At 35.4% G+C, this 17458-nt stretch overlaps 1 protein-coding gene across 1 annotated transcript; it reads left to right on the top strand.

The window, feature by feature from the left end:
* Positions 1-10451: 10451 nt before the first annotated feature.
* On the top strand, positions 10452-17219 carry LOC121975588 (mitochondrial import inner membrane translocase subunit TIM50-like). Its single transcript, XM_042527325.1, has 10 exons — positions 10452-10780; positions 12458-12546; positions 13582-13618; positions 14558-14619; positions 14713-14826; positions 15395-15499; positions 15575-15673; positions 16063-16219; positions 16311-16413; positions 16832-17219. The coding sequence occupies exons 1-10, from the start codon at positions 10501-10503 to the stop codon at positions 16875-16877; spliced, it is 1092 nt and encodes a 363-aa protein (XP_042383259.1). The 5' UTR covers positions 10452-10500; the 3' UTR covers positions 16878-17219.
* Positions 17220-17458: the final 239 nt, after the last annotated feature.

Here is a 17458-nt window from a genome sequence, read left to right as displayed (position 1 = left end):
TGATTCTAAAAATATTTAAAATTTTAACTCCACAGAGTATAAACTTATTTAAAAATTATACTTTGCCCATGATAATTGATATGGTCAGTCCTAGGTGGCATGATGAAGTCAAAGGTCAATTGAGTTGGAAATTAAAGTCGAGATGAACTCGAGTCGAGTCAAATTGATTTGGGTATGTTAAACGTTGCATCAGTTGCAACGTCGGGAAGATAAAGGGGTGTCCATTCACCTTCATCTTCCTCCATTGAAAGTTGCCATCAAGGCATCAGTTTGCAGCGTCTTCGGTTGCAATTCTTCGGGAGATCACTGTGAGTGGTTATCGCATTATTTAGATTTTGTTTCATGCTCTCAAAACTACCAACATTAGTATCAGAGCATGCATAATTTTGAAAGCATGGAAATCGACGCGAAAAAATTCGTGTTTTTCTTCTTCTATCGTGAAGAAGACGATACTGTTCATCAATTGAATCGATTAACCAATCGATTCAATTGGATTGAATCGATTGGAATACTCCAATCGATTCAAAATCGCGGAATGAACAGTGCTTTTGACGAAGCACAGTTTGAAGAAGAAATTACTTCAATCGATTGAAGAGAAGAAAAATGGAATGAACAGTATTTTTACGAAGTACTGTAAGAAAAAAAAACATGAACTGAATCGATTAAGGAAACCTGGAATTGATTAAAGGCATGTACTGTTTGTACGAAGCACAGTGAAGAAGATAAAAAAAAAATATTTAAAAAAAACGTGTAAATGCATGCATGTTTTTAATTCTTTCTCCTTCACGTACAACAGTAGTTTAAGATCTAATTAAATATTTTTATTAATTAATTAAATACATATAGATATGTATTATTAATTAATAAATAAATATTTAATTAATTTATGGTTCAATTTACTATAAATGGAATCAGACCAACTTGGCAGATCAAATACAGGTCTAATTAAATTATTAATTAATTTAAGCAGACCAAATTGATTCAATAATACCTAAAGCTAGTTCAAATTATTTGTTAGTTTAACCAGCTCGGTTTATTATTGAATTAATTAGGATGGTTTTGATTACAGAAGTTGGGTTGATCAAATATGACCGGATTAGTTCCGTTGTGTCAGATTTGATCAGAAACATTAGATTTGTTCTAATGAGTCAGACTTAATCCAATGGGCAATTGGACGAATCAAACGAATCTAAGTTTAATTAATAAGTCTGTGATTGATTCAAATGAGTTTAAACAATAACAGAACATAGGTCCAATTAGATTAGTTCTAATGAAGACAGTAGATTAAACTTAAGATTCGGATTCCTGATCGACCAATCCAATGTATCAGTCACATGAGACTCCCCAAAATAAAAAAAAATTGTTTTTCTTAATTGCTTGTGTATTCTGTATATTTTGTTTTATATGTGGGAATTGAATTTGACCAATTTTTGTTACTGGTCAGTCGGTTTTGTACTGACATCATGATTTTCAATTCCAGATACAAAGAACGATATACACTATGACTGGTCGCTATGTACGACAACATGAGCTGTGGGAGGAGATCAAGAAGCTGGAATATGACCCGGATCATGGAGTCGGTAGACTTATTGGTCGGCTCGATTGGTTGTTCTGGAATATTGAGCAAGAAGGGTATCCAGTCTAGGAAACAGAAAGAAGATGATATCTGATTTATTCATTATCGAAACATATAAGGCAAATAGCATTCCAACTTTGGGATGATTCTGATGGACACATCTCATATTCAGAGATGTGCAGACAGTTGCTTCATTTGGAATGGGGTCTTGATGAATCCAGATCCCGAAAATATGGACCTCAAAGAATCTGAGGAGGATCCAGAAATGGATTCTGAAGATTTAGAGGAGGATCCAAATCCCGAAGAATCTGAAGATGATCCGAAAATGAACCTCGAAGAATTTGAAGAGGATCCAGAAATGGATCCTGAGGATCCCGAGGAGGATCTAGAGATGGATCTAGAAGAATCAGAGGAGGATCCTCAAGAGTGTGTAGAAGATCCAGAAATGGATCTGATGGATACATCTGAGGCTGATCCACCCATCATAGAATCCAGGATGAATGGGATGCAATTACCCACTGCTCTAGCATTTATCCTTGTGGGAGTAGTGCTAGCTTATCTAGTCTATTAGTGTTCTGTTTACTGTCGTTATGTACGAACAGTGTTAGCTCATCTAGTTTTGAGTCATGTAATAATTTCTGTCATTATGTATGAACAGAATTAAATAATGAAAAGTTATGTTATATGTTAACAAACTTGGAAATGATTAGTTCATTTCATGACATGATTAGTTCATGTGAATATGATTTGTTCATATATCCATATGATTAGTTCATATGAAAAATGATTAGTTCATTTTAATAATGATTCATTCATTAGATGGGATGTGTGTAATATGATTGATCAGTGTTGATTAAATTAGAATATACAAATGATGAGTGGAAACAATGTTATCACTTGATTTTGTAAACTAATTCTAATTTACACTGAGTCAATAATTGATTGCACATATGTGAATTACACTAATATAATAAATAATTTGTTTATTTATGTAGATCATGGCAACTAAAATCATCATAGCTGAACTCAATAAGGGTGAGAAATTATATGGGGATAACTACAAAATCTGGCACCTCAAGATACAATATGTTCTTGAGGAACAAAAAGTTCTGGAGGCTGTAAACCAAATTATGGAGGAACCGGTTGATGGTTCTTCAGCACAGCACAGACGTGACCTTGATGCCTATAAGGCATGGAAAAGGAATGACTCCATTGCTAAGGGCATATTGATTAGTTCAATGGTGAATGACCTGATATTTGAATATGAGCCATTACCATCGGCTCATGCTGTCTGGGTAGCCCTTAGAGAGAAGTACAGTGGAGTCAGTCTGAGTAAGCTCCGTCAGCTAACTATCAAGTTTGATAGTTGTAAAAAGCGCTTGAATGTTACCATGGCCCAACATCTCAGGGAGATGAGTAACATGATTCGAGAGCTTAAGACTGCTAGTTATACGTTGACCGATGAACAACAGGTTCAGACAGTTATCCGTTCCCTTCCTGATTCTTGGAAAACGATGAAACAGAACCTGACCCATAGTGAAAGTATCAAGACTTTCACTGATGTCTCACGTCATGTGGAACTTGAGGCAGAGAGGATTGAATTTGCAAGGATTTCGGGTCAAGCTTTCGTAGCTGAAGGTTCTGGTTACAAGAATAAGAACAAGTGGTTTAAGAAAGGAAAGAGGAAAGGAAAGGAGGCTAATGTTGTTGCTCCGAAAAACCAAATCAAGAAGAAAGGAAAGAAATATAAACAAAAACCTAAGAGCAGGTTGACTTGCTTCAACTGGGGCAAGAAGGGCCATTTTGCTTGGTATTGTACTGAGCCTAAAAAGGTAGATCCATTTTTGTCTTCTTTCCACGAGCAATATGTTGCAAGTACAGTGTTGTTAGTTGATTCGTATCCTTTGTGGATTGTAGATTCAGGAGCAACGAACCACGTAGCTCGTGATCGAGCTATATATGTGGAGTACCGTCGGGTACCATCTGGCAACAAATGGATATATGTAGGAAACAATGTAAGAATTGAAGTCAAAGGAATTCGCACTTGCAAGCTCAACCTACGTGGTGGAGGCACCTTGTTTCTACATGATGTCCTGTACGCTCCTGAGATTCGATGGAATCTGGTTTCCGTTATTTGTCTTCTTGATTTAGGTTACAATGTAAATTTTTATAGCCGTTGTGTGGAACTTCGAATTAACTCTGTGTTAATTGGGTATGATTTTGTAACAAATGATTTTATGGTTCTTGATGTAGAACCAAATAATAATGATGGTTGTTTTTCAAACATTGCTCTTACTAGTAATGCTGATGTTAATGATGGAATTTGGCATGCTAGATTGAGACATATAGGATAAGAACGAATGAATAGATTAGCTAAGGAGAGTCTATTAGGCACTCATGCTAAGATTAACTTGTCTATATGTGAGCATTGTCTTGCGGGAAAGACGACTAGAAAATCATTTGGTAAGGTTATTAGGGATGAATTACCATTGCAATTAATTCATTCGGATATTTGTGGTTCAATGAATGTGAAGGCTAGAAATGAGAGTTCTTATTTCATTACATTTATCGATGATTTCACACGTTTTGGTCATGTGTATTTGATTTCTCACAAATCTGAAACATTGGATTGCTTTTTTCGTTACTTGAACGAAGTTGAGAATCAATTGGAATGTAAGGTTAAAACCTTGCGCACTGACCATGGAGGAGAATATTTATCTGATCAATTCAAGACAATGTGTAATGAGAAAGGGATTATTAGACAACTAACTATCCCTGGAACTCCACAGCAAAATGGGATTGCTGAAAGAAGAAATAGGACTCTTTTTTAATGTTAGGTCTATGATAACGCAGACTAATTTGTCAATCTCCTTTTGGGGAGATGCATTATTAGTTGCGACCTATATACTTAACAAAGTGCCTTCAAAGTCAGTTCCATCTATCCCACATGAACGTTGGACAGACAGAAAGCCGGATTTGAGTAATCTGAGACCTTGGGGGTTAGCTGCCTACGTTCATGATAAGACTCACGAATATGAAAAATTAGGACCCAGAGGTAAGAAGTGTATCTTTATAAGGTACTCTGAGACTTCTAAGGGTTATGTTTTTATTGGTGAGCGACAAGATGGAACCATATCTGAAATAGAGTCAAGAGATGCTACTTTTCTAGAAATTGAGTTCGCAACACGAGGTGAAGTTGATAAGACAATTCCTCTATATGAGATAGAGGAGGAGGATAATGTTCCTTTATCAACAGATCAGGAGATGCCTGAATCTAGTCAACCGAGTGGGAGTAATTTGCCACTGAATGAGTCAGTTTCTCAACAGTCTAACCTTTGAAGAAGTAGTCGTCAGATTATCTCTCGGAGAAGGTTTGATATTGAGAATGAGACATTGATAGTTCTCCCAGTTGATGATGAGGAACCTCGAACAGTTGAGGAAGCTTTGAGTAGCTCAGTTAGAAAAGAATGGAAAGTTGCAATGGATGAAGAAATGGAGTCAATGAGAAAGAATCAAATTTGGAATTTAGTCGATCTTCCTCCGGGCCGAAGGGTTATTGAGAATAAGTGGATTCTCAAAGTAAAGAGAAAAGAAGATGGATCAATTAATCGATACAAAGCTCGATTAGTTGCAAAAGGATATACCCAAATGGAGGGTATTGACTTTGAAGAGACATTCTCCCCAGTTATAAAGTTTGTGTCAATACGTGTCATCCTAGCTATAGTAACACAATATGACATGGAATTACATTAGATGGATGTAAAAACGGCTTTCCTTAATGGTAATTTTGACGAAGAAATTTATATGGTACAACCAGAAGGTTATGTTGCTGAAGGCCAAGAGAAAAAAGTATATAGACTTCGGAAGTCTATATATGGGCTAAAGCAAGTGTCAAGACAATGGAACATAAGATTTAATGAAGTAATATTATCTTGTGGTTTCGAAATGATCAATGAGGATCATTGTGTTTACCTAAGAAAGGAAAAAAGAAAAGCTTGTCATTTTATCATTATATGTTGATGATATGCTAATAGCTGGAAGCGACATAAAGTGTGTGATAGAAGTCAAAAGTTGGCTTTCATCACAATTTGATATAATAGATATGGGAGAAGCAGAATACATCTTAGGAGTGAAGATCGTTAGAGACCGATCAAAAAGACTTTTGGGTTTGTCCTAAGAAGCTTATATAACTAAGATGCTGCAACACTTCAATATGTCAGATTGCAACATTGAACAGACGCCTATTGCAAAAGGTACTGTCTTGAGTAAAAGTATGTATCCCAAGACTCCTGAGGAAATAGCTGAAATGAAGAAGAAACCATATGTCAGTCCTGTTGGTAGTTTGATGTACACTATGTTGTGTACTCGTCCCAATATAAGCTATGTTGTTGGCTTAGTTAGTTGTTTCCAGTCAAACCCAGGATCGAGACACTAGAAAGCTGTGAAGAGGATATTCAGATATCTTAAAGGAACAACTGATTATTGCCTCTGTTTCCAAGGATCATATATGAGCCTAAGTGGCTACTCAGATACAGATTGGGCAGGGGACCTTGATGACAGAAAATCCACATCTGGCTATGTCTTCTTGTTGAATGATGGCGCCATCTCATGAAACAGCAAGAAGCAGTCTTGTGTAGTCTTGTCAATAATGGAAGCTGAGTATGTGGCTTGTGCAGCGGCTGTGCAAGAGGCTGTTTGGCTAAGAAGGTTCCTGAAGCATCTGAGGATTGCTGAGGATAGTGGGAGTCCTGTTACTGTGTACTGTGACAGTCAAGCTGCGATAGCTTTTTCCAAGGATCTCAAATACCACAACAAAGACAAGCATATAGAAATTAAGTATAATTTTGTAAGGGATATTGTTGACAAGAAAAAGATTATTTTTGAGTACATCCCTACACGGAATATGCTTGCTGATCCTTTTACTAAGCCATTGACTAAAGAGTCATTTCATGGGCATGTGAAGTCTTTGGGACTTCGAAGAATGTAACAATTGTAAAGACATTTTGATAAATGAAAAATGTCATGATCTATTCAGTGTATATGTCTTGGTTACATTCGAATAAAAGTCTCGATAAGCATGTTGGCAGATTGGGATTGGTCCACTCACATGGACAATTATCTCTATTTGTTAAGTACGAATAGAGGTAAGACTGTTGCTTATGGGATAGCTTATGTAGCTGTGAATAGAGACATACCCATAAGTTAATGCCGCCTTGATATTTGTGTCAAGATGAGATCATTTATGTAATGATTGGAGTAAATGCACCCACCATTTACTGAATCTGCTTGAGGCCAGATTAGAATTCATATGTTGAATTCAGGATTAGACATTGGGAATGTCTAGATCGAAATCTGTACGATGTTAAATTTGGGAAAAACATGCGCTCTTTTTAGTAAAGAGAATAACATCGTAGCATGTAATTCATACCACATGTGATATGGCGACAAAGAAGGGTAGTAGAAGAATGGATCCTTGCTTCTCTACTATGTGAGACCCTTGAGATCATAAGTTAATCTCAATCTTACCCTAAGTGACTATTTAGTTGTCTACTTGAAGTTCTGATCAGTGTCTGCTACTTTAGCATGTTTCCTATTGGCTATGGATGATTTGGTCTATGGAGCATAACTAGGAAAGCGACTGATTAGAATGAATGAATTCTAGCTAAAAAGGAAGATTAAGATTGATTTACATCTGTAACATTTATTCACTGGTACCGGTTACATTTTTAGTTCGGTACATAAAATGTAATTGTGAATAATTTGTTTGATTGGAGATGTTGAACATGCTTTTGACATTTGGTCAATATGAGGGATTAGAGATGTTCATGATGATGTAAATAATTTAATCCGGGGTAAAAGCAAGTCATTTATGTCTTTGATTCGTTCTATGGACATTTGTGTCTCTGATTTGTTCTATGAAGTAGCTAAGTAAGGTGTGACAATCTTCTTAGCAATTAAATGCTCACTGTGCTTACTGTCGCACGAATCATTTTCCCTAATGTATGGAATGAATGTTCTGATATGGTCTTTGTGACTTGATCCTTATAAAGTCTGTGTGACTTATTTGGTCTTTATGACTAAATTTTGCTCTGGTCTTCGTGACTTGATCCTCATAAAGTCTTCGTGACTTATTTGGTCTTTGTGACTAAATTTGCTCTGGTCTTCGTGACTTGATCCTCATAAAGTCTACGTGACTTATTTAGTCTTTGTGACTAATTTTGCTTTGGTCTTCGTGACATGATTACCTTGTAGTCTATGTGACCATATAGATTGACTTGGACGAGTGGGAGATGTTAAACGTTGCATCAGTTGCAACGTCGGGAAGATGAAGGGGTGCCCATTCACCTTCATCTTCCTCCATTGAAAGCTGCCATCAAGGCATCAGTTTGTAACCGATGTCTTGCTTGATATATATGATGGTGTCCAAGGCTATCAGGGGAGCGATCGAGGTGAGCAGAAGCTTCACGAAGGTGATTAGAGGTGTGCGAGCAAAGGGAGAGCATCCAGAGGTTGGGATTTGGCTCGTGAACCTTGAAGCGCTTTCCGACAGCATCGTGATCGTGCTTCCGACAGCGGCAATCTCTTCATCGATCGACGTCTTCGGTTGCGATTCTTCGGGAGATCGCTGTGAGTAGTTACAGCATTATTTAGATTTTGTTTCATGCTCTCAAAACTACCAACAGGGTCAGAATATATTGAGCTCAGGTTGAGTTAGACTGAGCTCAAATTCATATAGATCGAGTTCGAGTCAGATCAAATCAAACTAGATTAGACTCAGCAGTTGTTGAAACACTGATCACTCAGGAATGCAACAGATAAAGCACCGGTCGTACGATGACAAAAGGAAGAGGTTCACTCCACTTTCTACTCTTTTTACTTTTCTATATTTATTTTCTCTACTTTTTCGGCTAATGATTTAATTTGAGTGTCATAGCGATCAAGTTGAGGTCCAACTCGACTGTCTACTTAACGTTTTTATTAAGTTTTTTCATACCATTTCTCGAAAGATCTACAATTACTCGATCTCTATAAGCCCGACCCAAAGATAATCAATCTCCAGAAGTCTGACTAGAAAGCAATCGATATCTTGAAGCTCGACTTAAAGGAAATTGACCTCATTGATGCTCAACTCGACAGAAGATTTGCCAAAAATTGACATGACTTGTAGGCTAGGTGGTTGTTAAGTTATCCTATCCTTTGATCTTAGACTCATCAGCTCAGTTTTCGGGGTACAATTGAGTTGGTTATTATGCGATAGAGTTAAATCTTGATAAAGTCAAGAAAAATACCTTCCTTTATCTAAGCAGGATCCTTTAGTCCGTACTTTACAGATCAGAGGATGGACCATAAAAGTTTAGGTGGCTTTTGGTTTAGAGGTTTGGAAATGAGGGAATGGATTTATTCCCAAATCTTGTGTTTGGTTAATGAGAATGAATTAAGATTTTGGAATAAAATCTAAAAATTTGGGTATGGATGAAACTCACCCCCTCCCTTGGATTTTGATGGAATGAAAATGAGAATTAAGTTTTGGATGAAAATACTCTTAATATATTTGTTCAATTTTTCTTTCATTTCACTCTCTTTCCTTGTTCTCTCTCATAATATTTTCTCGCTCCTCATTTTATCATCACACTTTCTCTCTCAACATATTTTCTCTCTCCTCATTCTCTCTCATCACAAATTTTCTACCATTTTCTCTCCGTATTCTCTATCATCATACACTCTCTCATTATTTTCGCTCTCTTCATTCTCTCCTTATTTTTTTTCATACTTTCTCTCTTCTCAATTTCTCTTACCATACTCTCTCTCCATATTTTCTCTCATCATATTTTCTCTCTCTTCATTCTCTTCCATCTCACTCTCTCTCCTCATTCTCTCATCATATTTTCTCTCTCTTCATTTTTTCCCATCACACTTTCTCTCTCATCACATTTTCTCATTATACTTTCTCTTTTCAATCTCTCATTTTCTCTCATCACATTTTCTCTCTTTTCATTTTTTTCTCATCACACTTTCTCTCTCATCATATATTTTTCTCACATTCAACTTTCTCTTCCATATAATTTTTTCTCTTATTTTCCTCTAAGGGTAAAAAAAGAAATTTAGGTTCATTCCGATTGAAAATATTCAACTAACCAAATATTATTTTTAAGAATGATACCCAAGCTCATTCTCATTCAACAATACTATGATACTCATTTCCATTCCGATTCTTAGGAGAGAACTAAACGTCACCTTATTGATTAATTTGATTGGACCCCACCTATTTTAGCAACCATCAATCATGATTTATGGTCATTTAGTTTTAAAATTTAATAGTTCATCTATTTTTATCAAAAATATCTTGCAAATATTTTTCTAATATATATATATATATATATATATATATATATATATATATATATATATATATATATATATATATATATATATATATAAAATCCTATGAGACTACTGAAATGATGAATTCCACCCTATATCAGCTCAAAAGATAATCAATAATATTCTCGACGTAAATGTCTCCCTTATGTGTTAGTCACTATTCCAAATGTTAGTAGCCGTCTGTGATTTACCTCTTCCGTGTTGGCCCTAGGACGGATTGACGGGACGCTAGAGGTGAACGTATTCACCTTTTGTCACCAATAATATCCTACAAATATAAAGACCCGTCAACCCAAAAGATAATCAATAATATTTTATAAACATAAAAACTATTGTATTTGGATAATCGATAACTATAATAGGTCCAAAAATTTTAATAACATTTTGAAAAATACAAAAAGGACACAAACTAGTATTATATTATTTAATTAACTATTTTTGTAAATATTGAATCTAGAAATTCCTTCTATTTAAAGACAAAGCAATTGGAATTATTTGTTACGAGAGTGATCGAACCGGTTCAAAACCCTTCTCGCTTCGCCATGGCTTCTCGCTTTGCCCGATCCCGCCTCCTTCCTTTTCCGGTGAAGCGTCGGAGCGAGTGTAGAGCCCTCAACGTCCCAACTGCCCCTGCCAAGGAGCCCCTCGCCTCCTCTGACGTCCTCTTCAGCGACCAACCACCTCCCTCGTTTTCTTCCTCTACTCAGCCGCCGCCGCCGCCAACATCTTCCGTCGCTGCACGTCGGTCCTGGGGCATCCTCAAGTTTGGATCATTTGCAGCTCTCACTGCCGCCTTCGGAACCACCGCCTATGCCAGTTATGGTGCGCCTTGTTTTACTTTTTTAACTTTTTTCCTTTTTCCGAGTCAGGATCGTTTCTGTGCAAATTGTGTTTGAAGTTTGCCGAAATTATCGACTATACTGAAGAAATTCTATCGAATTTAGAATTATTGCCCATATCTGAAAGTGCATGGAGGCTCAATCAGAACGGCAGAGCGCATGAATAACAGAATGCTAAGTGCACCTCACGCTTAAGTCAAAATGCAGAATACAACTCATTGAATTAGAAATGAAAAGCAGCATGTGGCCGGATACATGGGCATTGACAATGTTCGTAGACCTGGGCATTTGTCTAAAATGTTTAAACTTGTATATTGAAACTAGACTCATTTAAATCTTTAAACTCACGTTAGTAGATAATTTCCATCGGCTGATTAGACTGAAGTATCAGAATCCCCCTAGTTAAGGTTTCACTCACTTCCTAGCCTATCTTAATTATCCTATTTTATTTGAGGTCAATAACCACTTCACCATCTCAGGAAACTTGTTCCTGTAGTATCACTTCAATAAGCTTAGGGCTAAATTTGTCAAAATACAATTTGCGATCCTAGAAAAATCAATCTTTTTTACTTGTAAACCTAAACCGCTAGACTAAAATGCTCATGCACTTTTTTTTGATTATATGAAGTCTCTCAATTAGCTTACAATTTCTGTTGGGCTACATCATAATGTATTCTTAATCTGAATCAAAGGTCAATACTATTTTTTTGAAGAGTCATTCTAATATTCAGTTACAGAGAAAGATATTTAATATCTCATTAAAAATGTAGAATCTAGATGCCAAATCCTCACTTGCTGAAGTCACTTGTTTGACTAGATTAAATATGGGCTCTCTTCTTAAGTTACTCTTGAAGCTGCATACGAGGACAAGAGACTACCAGTCTTTCTCCCCCAACCTCTCTTACTTTTGTCTTTATTTTCTAACACGCCCCTCCTTTTATATTCCTTTTATCCTTAACTTGTTTTTGTGCATTTTCTTTCTTATAGACAACGTCTATTCCTATTCTTATTCTGGAGTCAATTCTTGGAAATTGATTCTCCCCCAAATCTCTCTTACTTTTCTTTATATCTTCCAATATGTTCCCCCCTTTATATTCCTTTTATATTTCCTCTATTTTTCGTCCTTAGCTTGTTTTTGTGTATTTTCCTGCTTACAGATTCTTTCTATTCCTATTCTTTCACTGGAGTCAATATTCTTGGAAATTGATTCTCCTTTTTTTTTGCAAAAAAAAAAAGAGAAAAAGAAAAAGAAAATAAAATAGATGAGTATGCAACTTTGATGTATCTGGTAAAGAAGGTCTCATGTAACCCATTTAAGGTAAATTACTGTCAATCTGAAGGAAAGATTTAGGTGCCTTGGATATTTGAATATCATAAATGACCAGAGACTGTTTCTTTCTCTAAAAAATGGTAAATGTTTTGGAATGGTCCGTTATCATCGATTGAATATAGCCATGTCTAATATTCATCATTTTATTGATGGTATTGTTTTCATTTGTCAAAGTTGCTGATCACTAACTAGTAGAAAATCATTATATTCTATAGCCTTAATTTTTTATAAAGAACTATAGTTCTCATTCCAACATTACTTGTTACAGATGTTTATTATGCTGTTTCTTCAATTAATTTATGTTATGTTGATTGTGTCCTTTGAGCACAGCATATTCTCTGGAAGAATTGGAGCAGAAGGCAAATACATTGCGGGAGAAGGCAAAAGGTTTAGGAGGAGATGATGAGTCCAGTTTCCAAGTAAGAGCATTATTCAAGGAACTGGATAAGACTTTTTTGTGCCATTATATACTAATCATTATGTTTTTTCCTAATCAATACTTTATAAAACAGTGGCATACAGCTTGCATAATGTTTGTAAGGTTCTTTTTTTTCTTTAGAACAATACATAACCTCTGGATACATTGTATAGTAAATGATGGAATCTAGAACTGAGATTATATAAAGATCTGCAAATGACCTCATACACCAAACTTTGTAGATATGAGGTTTAGAAAATTTTGGTCAGTAATTTAAAATGTTATCAAGCTAAGCCAAAAGGAGAACTTTGATGTGGTTTCAAGATAGATTTTGTTTCACTCTACAAGGTTTGAGTCAGCCATACCCTAGTGTCTTCAGTTGACCATTCTAAACACATTTGATTGGTGGGACTATTCTTCACTGCTCTAATGCCTAAGCTATGCTCTTCCTAAAAATGCTTCTGAACTATGCTCTTCTAGAAAATGTTTATACGTTCCTGTACAGTTTGAGCTATGCATTGTCGCGTGCCTTTCTTTAGCATAGTTAGGATCTCTCATGCATATTGCTAGCAGTGCCCAGCTTTTGGAGCTGAGCAGTAGTGAGAATACCGAATTTGGGACAATGTTGAAGAGTTGTTAAAATTTTTTGACACTTAGGTTTAATTTTTTAGATAGATTTCAAGTATTTAGTATGTCATGGGAGGTTATAGGATGAGTATTAGGTTTTAATTTTAAAAAAAAACAAATCATTTTATTTGCTCAAGTAAAATTGAAGAAAAGGAAGATCTTTGGATTTAATTAATGGCCTAGCAAGTAGAAAACACCTTACACTTCTTCCATTTTTATTGTTTTCTGGTTATAGTTAGTTGATATTCCATGGTTCTGGGGATGAATTCTAAAGGCCATCTTAATGTTGCACCAACTTTTCAAACTGTATTTTCTATGAATCTACCAACAATTCAATCATCTTCAGACTAAATGAGTGGTTCTACTGACTTAACATCAAATTTCTTTTTTTTCCTGTTCTCTCTTGCAGAAATATAACAATTTGGTCTACTCCACAGCCATGAAAGGTAGACTTTTATATCTTCCTTGCTGAATCCTGAATTTACGTTTGCGATGTGAGAAATATAATACCTCTCTGTAGTATGTTAATGCTTTTTTACTTATTTAATTCCTTAGTATTTTGTAAATCTGGGCAACACATTTTTGGCTCACATGCTCTTTTAATCAGTCCACTCAAGCTTAGTCCATTTTGATCTGAAAGGTGGATGTTAAACTGTAAATCCTTAAATTGAACTCTTTAGTAATATCTTAAGCTTTTGCTAAGTCTGTACTTTAACAATTAACATTTTCTATTAAAATTTGTTCAAGAATTCTTCTATATCGAAGGTAAATCACTTCCCTGGTGCATGTAGTTTCATGTTGATCTTATTAAATGAAGTACCACAAGACTGAGCATATCAATAACAATTTATTATTAAGAGTTAGTTGATGGATGACTAAAAAAGTTTTAGTATCATCTATATTCTTGATCAAGAAGGTGAGCTTGATTATGAAAATAAAATGGGGTGGTTAAAGTATAGTACGGTGTATTAGAAATGTAGTCTATTATGTTCTGGTTCTTATTTTATAGGTGAATTGCTACCTTTTGATAGCTAACATACAACATAAAGATCAAGCTTTATATCCTAGAATTTTAAGATGAATATTTTGTTTGGAACAACTGGAGCTTGTTCTCATATAATTGTATTCCTATAATGGTGTGCATGTGCATTCCTTATTTAGTCAGTGATAGTGCTGCAATGCTTGGTGCACCCCTTGACCCTTGTAACTACCTAGTTAGGATAAAGAGTGTTTGCTCATGTGCTGTCGCTAGCACCACTGCTGTAGCTTGAAACACAATACTTTGTTTGCTTTTCTATCTAGATTTTTTTTTCCTATTCACATGTATAATAATATGCAGTTTTAATAAGTGTGGCAAATCTAGTTCATAATTTTTACATCTACAGTTCCTGTTAAAGCACTGGATCTCTATCTGGATCTTAGGAGGGCAATTGAAGATCAAGTTCAGGTTTGTATATACTTATTTTTTTATTGTCAGCGTTTTCTTGTTCTTACAGTTGGTTCATTCTGTTTTAATTGTATATCTCCTGTTGTTGTTTAGGAATTTACTGAACCTTCATCAGAGAAATTGCTTCCTGATTTGCATCCTCAAGAACAGCATGTTTTCACTCTTGTTCTGGATCTTAATGAGACTCTCGTGTACCCTGACTGGAAGGTGATATTTCTATTGTATCCCATATATGTCTATTTATATCATTCTACATAGTAGTTGGGCATGGATATACTGTCAACAGCTTTTTTTAGATCTGTATTCATCTATGTTTATACCTCTAAAGTTTCCGTTGTTGATCAAGTACCAATCAGGAATTTGGAAAAGATGTATATCATTTCCATGTTATCCTCTTCCCTTGCCCTCCGTTTCTGTTGTCTAATGTGTTTCTAACTGAGTGAGTGAACAAATTTAAATCACTGTTTTGAAAAATCATATGCATCATATATGCTATTACTTTACGAGGCAAATACTCTTTTCCAACTCATTATCAACTAATCACTTTTATAGTTATAACTGTCGTGGCCAGTTGAACTCTATGACTTCAAACTCAAGAAGTCTGTCTGCAATTTTGCAGATCCATATGCATCTATTTTTTTGACATCAATCTTCTTGAAGAGCTTCTCTAACTCCCTAAATGACAATTAAAAGTAATCTCTGGTACAGAATTATTAACTATTTGGTTTTGGCATTTTGCGCAACTATCTCATCCTATGATGCTTCTTACTGATAGCGTGATAGAGGCTGGAGAACATTTAAAAGGCCTGGTGTTGATGCTTTCTTGGAACATCTTGGAAAACTGTATGAAATTGTTGTGTACTCAGATCAACAGAATGTGGTAAGTTGAATTCCTTTCTTGATAGTTTGAGATCATTAGTGCCTATCATTAACATGGTTCATTATATTCTTGCAGTTTGTTGATCCTGTCATAGAAAGGTTGGATCAGAAAGGATATATTCGTTATAGGCTATCCAGAGCTGCAACAAAATATGTGGATGGAAAACATTATCGTGTAATTCCTTGGTTGTTGCAGAATTGTTTTTGTCTGATGTTGCTATATTTCCTTGTTTTGAATTATTATCAACTCAATCCTTTTCTTTATAACTTTCAAGTGGATTTCTTAATTGATATCTAATGTTTTCATCTTGCCTAGGCATTGATAAAAAATCATTTACTTTGGATGTTATATTGGTTATTTAGATTTTCAGGTTTCATTTTTGCATCTAAGAGTTCCTAGAAAGTTGAAAACAGTTGGCAAAATAGAATTTTTTTTATCTGTTGAAGTGATCATTATTTGATTTTTCCTTAAATATATCAAATACCAATATATATGTCCTATGATCCATTCATGCTTAGTCCCTAACTTCCATTTTACTCAACCATAGGCTGGAATTTTTTCAGGATCTAGCAAAGCTGAACAGAGATCCATCGCGTGTAATTTATGTCAGTGGTCATGCTCTTGAATCCTCCCTTCAGCCTGAAAATAGTGTGCCTATCAAACCCTGGAAGCTAGAAAATGATGACACTGTACTTCTAGACCTTATTCCATTTCTTGAATGTATGAGCAATTCTGATTAATTCCCTCCAATGATGATGCTTTGACATTGACTCGATCAATTCTTGCAATTGAATTTTTATTTTTCCTTCAGATGTAGCCGTCCACAGACCAGCTGATATTAGACAAGTACTGGCATCATTTCAAGGTCATGATATAGCCAGTGAATTTATTGAACGTTCAAAGGAATATCAGAGGTATGCATTGCATTCCATTTGCACCAAGTATAATAGACCCTATTGGTATTCAGGCTTTAGGCGGTTAACTGATGATAAACGTAATGGTTGATTTATCTTTTCAGTTTAACTAATTAATCTTTTTTTAAATGATTCTTTTTAATTTATATGATTCAATTAGTCTTATTGTACGACCATCCATAAATAGTTTTCAGGAATTCGAAGATCTTATATTGGCATTTAATTGGTAAAGATCCTAAAATAATTGGGTGGTATTGTACATGTTGGGGGGAAAGTGAAAGTTACATGTATTTGATGATATTTTTGAGTAGTAGCTAGGTTTGGCATGAACCCTCAACCTTTCGAAAATTGAAACATTGCATTAGTTGAAGTAGCAGCTCAGGATAACTTCTAAACATATCTCTAAACTGTCTTGCAGGAAAATGCAAGAACAGAAACAGCACGGCCGTCTCTGGAGGCGTTAGAGATGTGAAGCAATTGGAACGTAGTCTTCCAAATACGCATGTTCTTATTATGAGTTCCTCTTAGATTGCCATGGAACATGTCGTCGGTTGGAAGATGTGGAAATTCATTTCATTTATCCTCATTTTGAGAGTTTTTGGAGCTGATGATTAATGTCGTACAATAAATTCGCTTGGCGTTTGTTCGACCGTAGAACTTAGTTCTTGCATTGCCACCTTCTCTGTTAGCTGCGGCTACTGAGGAGGGATAAAAATGATCCATGTTTCTCAAATTCGAAGTTTATGCATGAAGAGCTAAAGAAATTGCATTAGTCTCTATAATTAATCTTTTCCTTGATAAGTATTGCAAGATCTTGTACATTTAATCGATTGTTATGGATGTGGATCCATTAGTATGGAATGCTTCATTTTCTAAGTAAAACTTTTCACTATATTAAAGGATTGAACTATGTTTTTGTTGTTAGAAGGCTCTTCATGTTCATGAAATAAATTCTCATCAACTTTATTTATTAATATTAAAAAGAGCTCGTGCATGGTCGATGTTTGAAGACACGAACGATGGACACGACTACTCCGACTACGTG

This window comes from Zingiber officinale, chromosome 4B (assembly GCF_018446385.1).
Source record: "Zingiber officinale cultivar Zhangliang chromosome 4B, Zo_v1.1, whole genome shotgun sequence".
Taxonomy (NCBI): Eukaryota; Viridiplantae; Streptophyta; class Magnoliopsida; order Zingiberales; family Zingiberaceae; genus Zingiber; species Zingiber officinale.
Note: the sequence above shows the minus strand (reverse complement) of the source record. Positions and strands in the feature narration are given on the sequence as shown.

What these genes read in the sequence shown, in the direction of transcription:
- LOC121975588 (XM_042527325.1), top strand. Translation starts at nt 10,501, where the DNA reads ATGGCTTCTCGCTTTGCCCGATCCCGCCTCCTTCCTTTTCCGGTGAAG. An exon ending in ATGATGAGTCCAGTTTCCAA is followed by an intron (nt 12,547 to 13,581) that starts GTAAGAGCATTA and finishes TCTCTCTTGCAG; the next exon opens with AAATATAACAATTTGGTCTA. An exon ending in CTACTCCACAGCCATGAAAG is followed by an intron (nt 13,619 to 14,557) that starts GTAGACTTTTAT and finishes TTACATCTACAG; the next exon opens with TTCCTGTTAAAGCACTGGAT.